This window comes from Coregonus lavaretus (genome assembly GCF_964263955.1).
Source record: "Coregonus lavaretus genome assembly, chromosome: 4".
Classification (NCBI taxonomy): Eukaryota; Metazoa; Chordata; class Actinopteri; order Salmoniformes; family Salmonidae; genus Coregonus; species Coregonus lavaretus.
This window is the reverse complement of record NC_139991.1, coordinates 55,837,473-55,854,184: the sequence shown is the minus strand read 5'-3', so window position 1 is coordinate 55,854,184 and position 16,712 is coordinate 55,837,473. Positions and strand designations below refer to the sequence as shown.

Below are 16,712 nucleotides of genomic sequence, written 5' to 3'. Positions count from 1 at the left end.
GAAGGACTTGCTTCCATTCAGCCACAAGAGCATTAGTGAGGGCGGGCACTGATGTTGGGCGATTAGGCCTGGCTCGCAGTCAGCGTTCCAATTCATCCCAAAGGTGTTCGATGGGGTTGAGGTCAGGGCTCTGTGCAGGCCAGTCAAGTTCTTCCACACTGATCTCGACAAACCATTTCTTTACACCACTCTAGCCGACGCTTGGCATTATGCATGGTGATCTTAGGCTTGTGTACGTACAGCTGCTCGGCCATGGAAACCCATTTCATGAAGCTCCCGACGAACAGTTCTTGTGCTGACGATGCTTCCAGAGGCAGTTTGGAACTCGGTAGTGAGTGTTGCAAACGAGGACAGACGATTTTTACGCGCTACGCGCTTCAGCACTTGAGCTTGTGTGGCCTACCACTTCACAGCTGAGCCTAATTGATTTGCCTGCCTGCAGTGCCTGCTGTGCTAAAGCACTGCCTGTTTGTCTAATTGACCTCAAGCCCTCCTCATCTTAGATAGTGTAGTTCCCAGGTGGCCTTAGAATAAGGGCAGGCACTGCATGTTACAGTACAATCAATACACAACAATACATGTCTTTCAATGCTGACTCAAGTCATTTTCTCCACCATTGATCAACTGCTGGATTCATAAGCCTTAGGAGGGGCTCCTCAGCCCACAGCACCTCATCAACAGCCCACAGACCCCACCATGGCATGTTACGCAAACAGAAAGGCCTCCTGTGCTTGCGTCCACAGACAAGAAATGAAATCATGATGGAGAACCAAAACAATGGAGGGCACTATGGTACACACTACAGCACCACCATTTTTAAACTATTGGTATTTATTATTGCTCTCAACAGCCCAGAAGGAATGGTTCCCAAAATAGTTTCTCCCAATTTAGTATATTCATTGATGGGCAAAGGTAATGGAATGAGGTGGCTGTTTTTGACCCTCTTTTCACTGAAAATGTAGGTTACTGCGTGGTACATTATGGTCAGAAGTCCATTCAGAGTGGTATAAGGAGTTTAGGAATGGTAGCTGAGTGTTACAGATGAGTGGATTGGGGTCTGCCTCCATAAGAGAACATAATTGTTAACTGTCTGTTAGTTGACAGTTAAGGGTTGAACCCGAACATGGCTGCTTGCGACTTTATTTGACTGTGTGTCTGTCGTTTCTTTCTGTCCACAGAGGTGAACCTTCTAGAGGAGCTCTCGCTGCAGGTGTCCAACAGCAGCAATGCCTCCATGTCTCTGGATGCTCAGAGGTGTCCGGTGCTGCAGGTGGGACAGTACTCCACCCTGGCCCTGCCCCTAGCACAACTCTTCACTGATGGGTAAACCTCCCCACACACGTACACACACACACACACACACATACACACACAATGAGACTGACACTGTGTACCGGCTTTGTACAGGTTTGCAGATGAGTTCAGTTTGTTGGTGCAGCTGCGAAGCCCACAGCGAGACGAATGCAGCGTGCTCACCCTGCTCAGCCACGACAGCCACATCCTGCTGCAGCTGCGCATCAGCGCATACACACTCACCTTCATAAGCACGCAACAGCGCCACTACGAGTGAGTCTGTGTGTCTGTGTATGTCTATCTGCCCGTCTGTGTGGCGATTTTACAAATACAGCCTTTTTTGTGTCTTGGGTAGATTTTTAAGAAAAAATAATAAATTAGGTTTTAATCTTTTACATATTTTACGTTGACACAAAAATTTACCTCATTTTTCAAATATGTTCTTTTGGTTCATTTTCAAAAACATTTTATTTCTGGGTTTCACTGTTTTGCATTGACAAGGCAGTTGTCCCACACCCTGACTTTTGATCTTCTGCATTAGAAACATTTGGATAATTTGAAAATAGTTAATGCACCTGGTAAAAAAAAAAAAGTACAATAATTTAAAGCGATGTACTTTTTAATGTTCATAAGCACTAAATATATATATATATATATATATATATATATATATATATATATATATATATATATACAGTGGGGAGAACAAGTATTTGATACACTGCCGATTTTGCAGGTTTTCCTACTTACAAAGCATGTAGAGGTCTGTAATTTTTATCATAGGTACACTTCAACTGTGAGAGACGGAATCTAAAACAAAAATCCAGAAAATCACATTGTATGATTTTTAAGTAATTAATTTGCATTTTATTGCATGACATAAGTATTTGATCACCTACCAACCAGTAAGAATTCCGGCTCTCACAGACCTGTTAGTTTTTCTTTAAGAAGCCCTCCTGTTCTCCACTCATTACCTGTATTAACTGCACCTGTTTGAACTCGTTACCTGTATAAAGACACCTGTCCACACACTCAATCAAACAGACTCCAACCTCTCCACAACGGCCAAGACCAGAGAGCTGTGTAAGGACATCAGGGATCAAATTGTAGACCTGCACAAGGCTGGGATGGGCTACAGGACAATAGGCAAGCAGCTTGGTGAGGAGGCAACAACTGTTGGTGCAATTATTAGAAAATGGAAGAAGTTCAAGATGACGGTCAATCACCCTCGGTCTGGGGCTCCATGCAAGATCTCACCTCGTGGGGCATCAATGATCATGAGGAAGGTGAGGGATCAGCCCAGAACTACACGGCAGGACCTGGTCAATGACCTGAAGAGAGCTGGGACCACAGTCTCAAAGAAAACCATTAGTAACACACTACGCCGTCATAGATTAAAATCCTGCAGCGCACGCAAGGTCCCCCTGCTCAAGCCAGCGCATGTCCAGGCCCGTCTGAAGTTTGCCAATGACCATCTGGATGATCCAGAGGAGTAATGGGAGAAGGTCATGTGGTCTGATGAGACAAAAATAGAGCTTTTTGGTCTAAACTCCACTCGCCGTGTTTGGAGGAAGAAGAAGGATGAGTACAACCCCAAGAACACCATCCCAACCGTGAAGCATGGAGGTGGAAACATCATTCTTTGGGGATGATTTTCTGCACAGGGGACAGGACGACTGCACCGTATTGAGGGGAGGATGGATGGGGCCATGTATCGCGAGATCTTGGCCAGCAACCTCCTTCCCTCAGTAAGAGCATTGAAGATTGGTCGTGGCTGGGTCTTCCAGCATGACAACAACCCGAAACACACAGCCAGGGCAACTAAGGAGTGGCTCCGTAAGAAGCATCTCAAGGTCCTGGAGTGGCCTAGCCAGTCTCCAGACCTGAACCCAATAGAACATCTTTGGAGGGAGCTGAAAGTCCGTATTGCCCAGCGACAGCCCCGAAACCTGAAGGATCTGGAGAAGGTCTGTATGGAGGAGTGGGCCAAAATCCCTGCTGCAGTGTGTGCAAACCTACAGGAAACGTATGATCTCTGTAATTGCAAACTAAATATTATGTTCTGCTTTTCTGATGTATCAAATACTTATGTCATGCAATAAAATGCAAATTATTTACTTAAAAATCATACAATGTTATTTTCTGGATTTTTGTTTTAGATTCCGTCTCTCACAGTTGAAGGGTACCTATGATACAAATTACAGACCTCTACATGCTTTGTAAGTAGGAAAACCTGCAAAATCGGCAGTGTATCAAATACTTGTTCTCCCCACTTCTGACATGTGTCAATAATAAAGATTTCCATGTTATTACCATCATAAAGTATAAAATGGGTTTACCCCTGCTCAGTAATGCGTATCACTTAATATTTTACTGTGTTTGTAGCAATCAATCATATTTTAAATATACATTTCCACCCAGTTATTTCTAACAACTAATGCATTTTACCCTCACCCTGTCATTACCGCTACACAGTAATTACCACCACAATCTACACATATTTGTTAACCTCTACTGGATGGGTGTCCCGAAATCGGGACAGTTGTTGCTCAATACGGATAATGTGACTACAATGATGTTGTAAACAAAAGCAAATTTGTCACGGACATATATATGTCTTATATGGGCAGAAAGCTTCAATTATTGTTAATCTAACTGCAGTGTCCAATTTACAGTAGGTATTACAGCGGAAAAATACCATGCTATTGTTTGAAGATAGTGCACAACAACAAAACACTTTTATCAAGCAACTGGTTTGATACATTCACCTGAAGGTAAATAATGTACTTACAGTTGAAGTCGGAAGTTTACATACCCTTAGGTTGTAGTTAATTTTTCCAACAATTGTTTACAGACAGATTATTTCACTTATAATTCACTGTATCACAATTCCAGTGGGTCAGAAGTTTACATACACTAAGTTGACTGTGCCTTTAATTTGTATTTCAAGGCCTACCTTCAAACTCAGTGCCTCTTTGATTGGCATCATGGGAAAATCAAAATGAATCAGCCAAGACCTCAGAAAAAAAATTGTAGACCTCCACAAGTCTGGTTCATCCTTGGAAGCAATTTCCAAACGCCTGAAGGTACCACGTTCATCTGTACAAAAAATAGTATGCAAGTATAAACACCATGGGACCACGCAGCCATCATACTGCTCAGGAAGGAGACGCGTTCTGTCTCCTAGAGATGAACGTACTTTGATGCGAAAAGTGCAAATCAATCCCAGAACAACAGCAAAGGACCTTGTGAAGATGCTGGAGGAAACAGGTACAAAAGTATCTATATCCACAGTAAAACGAGTCCTATATCGACATAACCTGAAAGGCCGCTCAGCAAGGAAGAAGCCACTGCTCCAAAACCGCCATAAAAAACCCAGACTACGGTTTGCAACTGCACATGGGGACAAAGATTGTACTTTTTGGAGAAATGTCCTCTGGTCTGATGAAACAAAAATAGAACTGTTTGGACATAATGACCATCGTTATGTTTGGAGGAAAAAGGAGGTAGCTTACAGGCCGAAGAACACCATTCGAACCGTGAAGCACGGGGGTGGTAGCATCATGCTGTGGGGGTGCTTTGCTGCAGGAGGGACTGGTGCACTTCACAAAATAGATGGCATCATGAGGAAGGAAAAGTATGTGGATATATTGAAGCAACAGTTCAAGACATCAGTCAGGATTTAAAGCTTGGTCGCAAATGGGTCTTCCAAATGGACAATGACCCCAAGCATACTTCCAAAGTTGTGGCAAAATGGCTTGAGTACAACAAAGTCAAGGTATTGGAGTGGCCATCACAAAGCCCTGACCTCAATCCTATAAAAAATGTGTGTGCGAGCAAGGAGGCCTACAAACCTGACTCAGTTACACCAGCTCTGTCAGGAGGAATGGGCCAAAATTCACCCAACTTATTGTGGGAAGCTTGTGGAAGGCTACCCGACATGTTTGACCCAAGTTAAACAATTTAAAGGCAATGCTACCAAATACTAATTGAGTGTATGTAAACTTCTGACCCACAGGGAATGTGATGAAATACATAAAAGCTGAAATAAATCATTCTCTCTACTATTATTCTGACATTTCACATTCTTAAAATAAAGTGGTGATCCTAACTGACCTAAGACAGAGAATTTTTACTAGGATTAAATGTCAGGAATTGTGAAAAACTGAGTTTAAATGTATTTGGCTAAGGTGTATGTAAACTTCCGACTTCAACTGTACATTCAGTAATCTTGCTCTGATTTGTCATCCTGAGGGTCCCAGAGATAAAATGTAGAGTTGTTTTGTTTGATAAAATACAGCGTTTCACCTGAATTCTGACTTGTTCAATTTGCAACAAAACATTTTGACATAATATAAACGCTACACCTTGTTTCACCCAGTCAAGTTCAGTTTTTCTGCGATCCTCAAATACTCAAGAAGGCAACCAAACTTTTTTCATCATTCTACATGACGTATAGACTACACAAAAGCTATTTGAGCCCACCAAGAACTGACATGATTACGCACCAATGAGGCAGGCGGTGTTCACTTGATTGACTGTATCCTGGTCCAATGACCACCTATCGTTATGAAACATAGCTAGCTAGATAGCCAATGAGCTGGGCTTTACAGGAGTATGAGATGGTCCTTTGTCTGAGGAAAAGCCTGTGTATTCAGCACGCGCGCAACGCGGTTTAGTGTCCATTGGAAATCTAAACAAGGAAGTGGCGCATCGCGTTACGCACAGCTCGATTTAGTAAACAAAGTTTTCTGCAAATTTTTAAAGTACAATATGGCTACAAATACTGGAAAAGCTCAATCAAAGTCCAGGTATAGAGATTTGGACGAGATTACAGCAGAAATCGACCGGGAAAGTGTCACAGAACCAGTAGATGAGGACTTAGTGAATATAGTTTAGACTCAACAGCTGAAGATATGTTTTTGGAAGGAGAGGACACCACTTTAGACTGGTAAGTGAAATACGTTTTTTCTACTAATGCTAATGTAGTTGTTTGAATGGTTGCATATTATTCATTTGAGATTTTTTTGAGATTTTTTCTTTGATTGCTATTTTGGGTCTATATAAAAGCCAGTGGGGGCTGGTGACGGGAGGACGGCCCACAACAATGGCTGGAATGAAGTGGAATGGCCGGAATGGAGTGAATGGAACAACACAAAACAGACGAAAACCATGTGCTTGATACCATTTCACTCACCCCACCCCGGCCACCACTACAAGCCGTCCTCCCCTCACCAGCCTTATTTACCATTGGTGCACTCACTTCACCACACTGATTGTGTTCCCCCTACTCTATAAAATATATATGTTTATAGATATGTGTTGTTTATTTGATGTATTGATGCAGGGCTCATCCGTAAAAGTATTCGTACTGATAAAAAATAAAATAATCTGTCCAACCCCTGCTGCTGTCTCTGGATCCACACCTACCCCCGCCCGGCCATCTAGAGGTGTGAAGAGGGCAGCCCAGAAGAGGCACACTGCTAGAATATGATATGGAGCCACTTCCACCAACATTTAGACCGTAAAGGCAGCCAGGACCTCAGCTGGACATGACTGGAAAGTACAACCCCCTTCATCTTCACCCCTCTACTCCTGCCACCAGTGGTGTTCACCTGTCAAAATACATAACTGCTGACATGAATGTGCCTCAGGGCCAAAAGACCACAGCAGGGAGGCGTCCTTATATTTGTATTTATTATGGATCCCCATTAGCTGCTACCAAGGCAGCAGCTACTCTTCCTGGGATCCAGCAAAATTAAGGCAGTTTATACAATTTTAAAAACATTACAATACATTCACAGATTTCCCAACACACTGTGTGCCCTCAGGTCACTACTCCACCACTACCACATATCTACAGTACAATATCCATGTGTACGTGTGTATAGTGTGAATGTTATCGTGTGTGTGTTTGTATGCATGTGTCTGTGCCTATGTTTGTGTTGCTTCACAGTCTCCGCTGTTCCATAAGGTGTATGAATGAGGGAGCTACGTAACATTTAGTATGAAGTCACCCAGGTGCCTTCACAAGAAATGTCCCATCACCTCCACTACTTTTTCTGTTACCCTCTGCTTTACAGCACAAAGAGACTGCTTTGGGACTTGTCAACAGCAGCACAATCTTGTGTAGAGGACGGAGGGTGTTCTAAATACTGTAATTGTAAATAGTGTGTAAATATATATATATATATATATATATATATATATATATATATATATATATATATATATATATATATATATATATACAGTACCAGTCAAAAGTTTGGACACATCTACTCATTCAAGGGTTTTTCTTTATTTTTACAATTTTTTACGTTGTAAAATAATAGTGAAGACATCAAAACTATGAAATAACACATATGGAATCGTGTAGTAACCAAAAAAGTGTTAAACAAATCAAAATATATTTTATATTTGAGATTCTTCAAAGTAGACACCCTTTGCCTTGATGACAGCTTTGCACACTCTTGGTATTCTCTCAACCAGCTTCATGAGGTAGTCACCTGGAAGCATTTCAATTAACAGGTGTGCCTTCTTAAAAGTTAATTTGTGGAATTTCTTTCCTTCTTAATGCGTTTGAGCCAATCAGTTGTGTTGTAACAAGGTATACAGAAGATAGCCCTATTTGGTAAAATACCAAGTCCATATTATGGCAAGAACAGCTCAAATAAGCAAAGAGAAATGACAGTCCATCATTACTTTAAGACATCAAGGTCAGTCAATATCGAACATTTCAAGAACTTTGAAAGCTTCTTCAAGTGCAGTCGCAAAAACCATCAAGAGCTATGATGAAACAGGCTCTCATGAGGACCGCCACAGGAATGGAAGACCCAGAGTTACCTCTGCTGTAGAGGATAAGTTCATTAGAGTTACCAGCCTCAGAAATTGCAGCCCAAATAAATGCTTCACAGAGTTCAAGTCACAGACACATCTCAACATCAACTATTCAGAGGAGACTGTGTGAATCAGGCCTTCATGGTCGAATTACTGCAAATAAATCACTACTAAAGGACACCAATAAGAAGAAGAGACTTGCTTGGGCCAAAAAACACGAGCAATGGACATTAGACCGGTGGAAATCTGTCCTTTGGTCTGGAGTCCAAATTGGAGATTTTTGGTTCCAACCGCTGTGTCTTTGTGAGACGCAGTGTGGGTGAACAGATGATCTCCACATGTGTAGTTCCCACCGTAAAGCATGGAGGAGGAGGTGTTATGGTGTGGGGGTGCTTTGCTGGTGACACTGTCTGTGATTTATTTAGAATTCAAGGCACACTTAACCAGCATGGCTACCACAGCATTCTGCAGCGATACGCCATCCCATCTGGTTTGGGCTTAGTGGGACTATCATTTGTTTTTCAACAGGACCATGACCCAACACACCTCCAGGCTGTGTAAGGGCTATTTTACCAAGAAGGAGAGTGATGGAGTGCTGCATCAGATGACCTGACCTCAACCCAATTGAGATGGTTTGGGATGAGTCGGACGGTAGAGTGAATGAAAATCAGCTAACAAGTGCTCGGCATATGTGGGAACTCCTTCAAGACTGTTGGAAAAACATTCCAGGTGAAGCTGGTTGGGAGAATGCCAAGAGTGTGCAAAGCTGTCATTAAGGCAAAGGGTAGCTATTTGAAGAATCTCAAATATAAAATATATTTTGATTTGTTTAACACTTTTTTGGTTACTACATGATTCCATATGTGTTATTTCATAGTTTTGATATCTTCACTATTATTCTACAATGTAGAAAATAGTAAAAATAAAGAAATACCCTTGAAAGAGTAGGTGTGTCCAAACTTTTGACTGGTACTGTATATTTCACTTTGTGTGTGGTTTGTGGTGTGTTCACTTATGACATTAGATCAGTGTTGGCTGCTAACTTGGCCCTTATCTTAAATAGTTCACTTCTGTGTTGGGAGGCATTGGATCAGCGTTCTCGTCGTGTCTCCTGTCAGTACCTTTTATGTAGGGAAGCTAATGATCCATCATGTATGACATTCCTGGGAGTGTGTAAACTTGTATTTTTTATTACCATAGCATTTTTGTATGTTCTCTATATTTATGTACTTGAAAATGTATCAATTTACCAATTCAGCCACTTGGAGGCCACTAGGGTACGTTTGGGCAAACTCGTGAAGGACAACTGGGTGACTTCATACTAAATGTTATGTAGCGCCCTCATTCTAGAAGGTATCAGTCTGAAACGTTGCACATACACTGTTGCCATCTTGTAGACAACATCTTATTTTTCATGTCAAAGATGATGCAACATAAATAAAAACGTGTTTTTTGTTTTGTTTTATATTTTACCAGATCTATTGTGTTATGTTCTCCTACATTAATTTCACATTTCCACAAACTTCAAAGTGTTTCCTTTCAAATAGTATCAATAATATGCATATCCTTGCTTCAGGTCCTGAGCTACAGGCAGTTAGATTGGGGTATGTCATTTTAGGCAGAAATTGAAAAGAAGGGTCTGATCCTTAAGAGGTTAAGAAAAAATATATTTAAACAGTAAATATCACACACCTGTCTTCAGGTGTAAAGCACTTACTTGTTCTTAATATAACTACTTAAAAATGGTAAATACATAACAATTTCAACAAGTAATTACAGTGTTTATTGGAGCCTCAGTGCAGGTTTACAAGCACAGGCAGCAAACAGACATATTTATGCAATAAGGAATTAAGATAATATTTTCTAAATAAACCAAATAATCCCAAAACCCATTTTGTTTGTGATTCAGTTTTAAACTCAAATGTAATGTTTTATGATGTGAGGTAAATGCTTCCCGCGGAAGGTGTTTTGGGAAAACAGAGTAAATTCCATGTATTGTTGAATAAAATGGTCACAGCCAATACCAGTTTGGTTCCTGATAAAATGAGAAAAGTATTTATGTTGCTAAAAGTATTTTTCAAGAAACTGTGTTTTGACTGAGGGTGAAACGATTCAAGGGCTGTTTTTCTAAAGCCTACTGGCAGGTTGCTTGTTCCTCTCTTCTTAAGCCACAGTGGATTTTAAGCAATACAACACTGTTAGACAGACAAAAGACTTGGGCCGAAGATGCACAGAGTCATTTTGTTGCCTTGGTACTTGTATAGTGCATGGGATTTATAGCGGATATTTGAGCTGTTACTGTATTTGAATCTCAACACTGTCTTGGAAGTGAAGCTTTTACAGGGCCAACATGCACTACACACTTCACATTATAGCCAAAACAGCACATAACAGAGACATGCACTTCCTTCTCAGTAATGTTTGCCATACTGTATGACATCACCCATTGCATTGTTTTGACCCGATTCCCAGGTTCCCGGTCAGTGGTCTGTCTGACGGCCAATGGCACCGCGTGGCTGTGAGTGTGTCATCTGTTAGGCTGGCGCTGTATGTGGACTGTGCCCTGGTGGAGAGTGTGGACTGGGTGTACCAGGGTATGGGCATCACCCCTGAAGGCCTACTGTTGGTGGGGGGGATCATAGAGGGCTTCGAGACACCCTTTGAGGTAAGTACTGGACTTACCATTCCACCTCTTTATTTCCTCTCCTTTCTCTTCTTTTCCCTCTCCTCTCCAGTTCCATTCTCCTTTCCTCTGTCGTCTCTTCCTCTCCTCATCTCCCCCTCTCCCTTTCTCACCCTCTCCTCTCCTCTCCTATTTTCTCCTCTCCTCTCCTCCCCTTTCCTCTCCTCTCCTCTCCTCTCCTCTCCTCTCCTCTCCTCTCCTCTCCTCTCCTCTCCTCTCCTCTCCTCTCCTCTCCTCTCCTCTCCTCTCCTCTCCTCTCCTCTCCTCTCCTCTCCTCTCCTCTCCTCTTTTCTCCTTTCCTCTACTCTCTCCACTCCTCTCCTCCCTTCCCCTGCATGTTTCCATATAACAGGATGTATCTGCCTAAATCATCATGCAACATAGGCCGTTAGGTTATACAGCTTCATCTCCTGCTGTTCTGAGTGACTCAATAACTGAGTGCCCTTGCTGTTGAATGGTAGGTAATTTATTATAGAAGATCAGTACCAGTCTGCAGGATGTAGGTACTGTCAAACCTTGTAGCCCAGAAACACTGTGAATCAGCACACTGTATAGGAACCCAATGGTCTAGCTATCCCCCTACCCAACCTGTAAGGGAGGTTAAGGGGGGTGAGATGGGATGGGGGCTCCTGTAGATCATCTCATTGCCCCCCCAGGCCCCCGCCCCCACCAACTGCCCCCATTCCCCAGGACACATGAAGACATCCCTGTGCTGTCCATAGCAGCAGCCAGAGCCAGTGTTTATGAAGGATAAGTGTTAGAGCGTACAGTATGAGTGCAGAGCAGAAGGGGGGCTGAGAGGAGAGGAGAGGAGATCAGGACAGGACAGACAGCAGGCAGCATCTGGCTTTGTGCTCAGCTCAGTCCAGAGATTGATTCTCCATCGCCTCCTCTCCCACAGCGACAGGTCTTTATGACAACCCCTCCGAGGATCGAGCTTCCTCTCTCTGAGGTGGTGACAGTCTTCTCCCGCTAGGTTCCTCTTTACTGGAACTTTAGCACACCTCCATTTTTCACCTTAACTTTCATCCACTTCAGGACAACCAGGGGAGGAAAGCACCTTCTCCTGTCTGTGTCTTAAGTGTTTATTGTCAGTTGATCCTTTTCCTTTGTCCACAGTTGCAGCACAATAAAGACTGATATAGATGAGGCCTCTGCTAACGGAGTTTCGTGAAGGCTTTAAAACCAGTTTCAAGTGGTTTGTTGTTCCTCCACAGGGGAAAGGTAGGCATTTGTGCAGACAGTTCCTTTAGGTCTGTGAATATATACTGAAAAAAATATATAAACGCAACATGCAACAATTTTGAAGATTTGACTGAGTTACAGTTCATACAAGGAAATCAGTCAATTGAAATAAATAAATTAGGCGCTACTCTATGGATTTTAATTGACTGGGAATACAGATATACATATATTGGTCACAGATACAGTACCTTTAAAAAAAGGTAGGGGCATGAAACAGAAAACCAGTCAGAATTTGGTGTGACCACCATTTGCCTCATGCAGCGCGACACATCTCCTTCACAGTTGATCGGGCTGTTGATTGTGGCCTGTGGAATGTTGTCCCACTACTCATCAATGGCTGTGTGAAGTTGCTGGATATTGGCGGGAACTGGAACACACTATAATACACGTCGATCCAGAGCATCCCAAACATGCTCAATGGGTGAGATGTCTGGTGAGTATGCAGACCATGGAAGAACTGGGACATTTTCAGCTTCCAGGAATTGTGTACAGATCCTTGTGACATGGAGCCGTGCATTATCATGCTGAAACATGAGGTGATGGCGGCGGATGAATGGCACGACAATGGGCCTCAGGATCTCGTCACTGTATCTCTGTGCATTCAAATTGCTATCGATAAAATGCAATTGTGTTCGTTGTCCGTAGCTTATGCCTGCCCATACCATATCCCCACCGCCACCATGGGGCACTCTGTTCACAATGTTGACATCAGCAAACCGCTCGCCCACACAACGCGATACACGTGGTCTACGGTTGTGAGGCCGGTTGGACGTACTGCCAAATTCTCTAAAACGACATTGGAGGCGGCATATGGTAGAGAAATTAACATAAAATTGTGGACATTCCTGCAGTCAGCATGCCAATTGCACGCTCCCTCAAAACTTGAGACATCTGTGGCATTGTGTTGTGTGACAAAACTGCACATTTTAGAGTGGCATTTTATTGTCCCCAGCACAAGGTGCACCTGTGTAATGATCATGCTGTTTAGTCAGCTTCTTGATATGCCACACCTGTCAAGTGGATGGATTATCTTGGCAAATGAGAAATGCTCACTAAACAAATTTGTGCACAACACTTGAGAGAAATAAGCTTTTTGTGCATATGGACAATTTCTGGGATATTTTATTTCAGCTCATGAAACATGGGATCAACACTTTACATGTTGTGTTTATATTTTTGTTCAGTGTACCACAGTGTCTAGTAGTTTTGCGGTAACTTTCCCAAATTCCCAGGTTTTCCAGAAATGCTGGTTGGAAGATTCCTGGAATCAGGAGAGAAGAAGCAGGGAATCCAGAATCCCTCAACCAGCAGTTCTGGACAACCTGGGATCTTTTGAACATTTCCAGAATTTTTCACCACTAGTGTCTAGATAGCACAGTGTCTGTTGAGACTCAACTCTGCATTGCTACCTCTCTAGATGAACCCACCCATCCCGTACTAAAAGAGGATTAGTCTACTGAAAGACAGAGCTTAGTGGGTAAGAGCGTTGTGCCAGTAACCGAAAGGTCGCTGGTTCTAATCCCAGAGCCGACTAGGTGAAAAATCTGTCGATGTGCCCTTAAGCAAGGCACTTAACCCTAATTGCTCCTGTAAGTCGCTCTGGATAAGAGCGTCTGCTAAATGACATAAATGTAAATGTAAAGACAGACAGACAGGAATGCCCTTGAATCCACTGGCGTTTCGGAAGAGGATTTTGAGTGATTTTAGAAGATGAGATCAGGATTGATGCTGAAGGAACAGGTTGTGATAGTGTATGAGACAGAGATATTGTTAGTGTAGGGACAGCACTGCTTGGTGGATGGAAAAGTTAAAAGGATAGTTCACCCAGATTACAAAATTACATATAGTTTTCCTTACAAAACCAAAGCATGGACTGCTGTCTTACCTTGTCCATAGACTACTTACAGGGTAAGGAAACCAATATATTATTCTGTAATTTCAGTGAACTGTCCCTTTAATGCACCATGAGCTTTAGACAGAGAGCCTTAGTTAGCCCTGTGCCCTGCCAGGAACTCCTCCAACACACTCAGACACACAGACGTATACATGTTCATTTCTACATTTATTCATTAAGCCATGCTTCATTTGGATACATTACTTTAGTCATGGCACATTAGGAGCAAAAAGAGAGAGGTGGGGAAACAGTATGGATACTGTGTGTTGTATTTCTCTTTCTGTCCTCCCCACACACTCTCTCATTATTTTTCTATCTTTCAATCTCTCTCTTTCTCTCTCAATTTGATTTAGCTTCTAACAATTATTTAGTCCATATTTCACGCAATAAAAGTTTTGTTTAGTTTAGTTTGGCACTGTAATTATAAGCCATATTTTGTCATCATTAAATGTTTGATGTGTAAACAGTTAAGGAATGTATGGTCTGAGTCTATAGCGAAAACACAGACACAATTGCATTTTACACTGTATACGCATGTTTACATTCTTCAAAAAATATGAATGATGTCTGGTGCTCTTTGTCTGCGGCGAAGGGAGTGATCTATCTTTTTAATGTAAAATGCTTAACATTTAATCACACACACAGACCCTCACACGCGCTAACACACACACTTCTAAACATAGCTTGGGGGCAGGAGAACGCTAGCTGGTGTAGATCGATGTCTCTTCATCATATTTGTCTCAGTGTCTCAAATCAAATCAAATTTTATTTGCCACATGCGCCGAATACAACAGGTGTAGACATTACCATGAAATACTTACTTACAGCCCTTAACCAACAATGCATTTCTTTTTTTATAAAAAAAGTAAAATAAAACAAAAAAGTGTTGAGAAAAAAAGAGCAGAAGTAAAATAAAATAACAGTAGGGAGGCTATATACAGGGGGGTACCGGTGCAGAGTCAATGTGCAGGGGCACCGGCTAGTTGAGGTAGTTGAGGTAATATGTACATGTGGGTAGAGTTAAAGTGACTAACAGAGTTAAATGTGGGTAGAGTTAAAGTGACTAATGTATAAATAATTAACAGAGTAGCAGCAGCGTAAAAAGATGGGGAGGGGGTGGGGGTGGGGGGCAGTGCAATAGTCCGGGTAGCCATGATTAGCTATTCAGGAGTCTTATGGCTTGGGGGTAGAAGCTGTTGAGAAGCCTTTTTGGACCTAGACTTAGTGCTCCGGTACCGCTTGCCGTGTGGTAGCAGAGAGAACAGTCTATGACTAGGGTGGCTGGAGTCTTTGACAATTATGAGGGCCTTCCTCTGACACCGCCTGGTATAGAGGTCCTGGATGGCAGGAAGCTTGGCCCAAGTGATGTACTGGGCCGTACGCACTACCCTCTGTAGTGCCTTGCGGTCGGAGGCCGAGCAGTTGCCATACCAGTCGGTGATGCAACCAGTCAGGATGCTCTCGATGGTGCAGCTGTATAACTTTTTGAGGATCAGAGGACCCATGCCAAATATTTTCAGTCTCCTGGGGGGGAATAGGCTTTGTCGTGCCCTCTTCACGACTGTCTTGGTGTGTTTGGACCATGATAGTTCGTTGGTGATGTAGACACCAAGGAACTTGAAGCTCTCAACCTGTTCCACTACAGCCCCGTCGATGAGAATGGGGGCGTGCTCAGTCCTCTTTTTTTTCCTGTAGTCCACAATCATCTCCTTTGTCTTGGTCACGTTGAGGGAGAGGTTGTTATCCTGGCACCACACGGCCAGGTCTCTGACCTCCTCCCTATAGGCTGTCTCATCGTTGTCGGTGATCAAGCCTACCAATGTTGTGTCGTCGGCAAACTTAATGATGGTGTTGGAGTCGTGCCTGGCCATGCAGTCATAGGTGAACAGGGAGTACAGGAGGGGACTGAGCACGCACCCCTGAGGGGCCCCCGTGTTGAGGATCAGCGTGGCGGATGTGTTGTTACCTACCCTTACCACCTGGGGGTGGCCCGTCAGGAAGTCCAGGATCCAGTTGCAGAGGGAGGTGTTTAGTCCCAGGATCCTTAGCTTAGTGATGAGCTTTGAGGGCACTATGGTGTTGAACGCTGAGCTGTAGTCAATTAATAGCATTCTCACGTAGGTGTTCCTCTTGTCCAGGTGGGAAAGGGCAGTGTGGAGTGCAATAGAGACTGCATCATCTGTGGATCTGTTGGGGTGGTATGCAAATTGGAGTGGGTCTAGAGTTTCTGGGATAATGGTGTTGATGTGAGCCATGACCAGCCTTTCAAAGCACTTCATGGCTACAGACGTCAGTGCTACGGGTAGATAGTAATTTAGGCAGGTTATCTTAGTGTCCTTGGGCACGGGGACTATGGGGGTCTGCTTGAAATTATTGATGAAGCCAGTGACTGATGTGGTGTACTCCTCAATGCTATCTGAAGAATCCCGGAACATGTTCCAGTCTGTGCTAGCAAAACAGTCCTGTATCTTAGCATCTGCGTCATCTGATCACTTTTTTATTAACCGAGTCACTGGTGCTTCCTGCTTTAGTTTTTGCTTATAAGCAGGAATCAGGAGGATAGAGTTATGGTCAGATTTGCCAAATGGAGGGCGAGGGAGAGCTTTGTATGCGTCTCTGTGTGTGGAGTAAAGGTGGTCTAGAGTTTTTTTTTCCTCTGGTTGCACATTTAACATGCTGATAGAAATTAGGTAGAACGGATTTAAGTTTCACTGCATTAAAGTCCCCGGCCACTAGGTGCGCTACCTCTGGATGAGC

General features: G+C 43.0%; 1 protein-coding gene across 1 annotated transcript in view; it reads left to right on the top strand.

Annotated features, from left to right (window-relative positions):
* Positions 1 to 758: 758 nt before the first annotated feature.
* The window catches only part of LOC311127477 (uncharacterized protein), a gene marked incomplete at its 5' end in the record, with an annotated part of 76,094 nt that continues 60,140 nt past the window's right edge, over positions 759 to 16,712 (top strand). The window contains 5 exons of the mRNA XM_084159310.1: positions 759 to 792; positions 1,179 to 1,323; positions 1,408 to 1,566; positions 10,606 to 10,798; positions 12,034 to 12,040. Of these exons, the coding sequence (XP_084015436.1) occupies positions 759 to 792; positions 1,179 to 1,323; positions 1,408 to 1,566; positions 10,606 to 10,798; positions 12,034 to 12,040 (538 nt within the window). The remainder of the gene's footprint in view (positions 793 to 1,178; positions 1,324 to 1,407; positions 1,567 to 10,605; positions 10,799 to 12,033; positions 12,041 to 16,712) is intronic.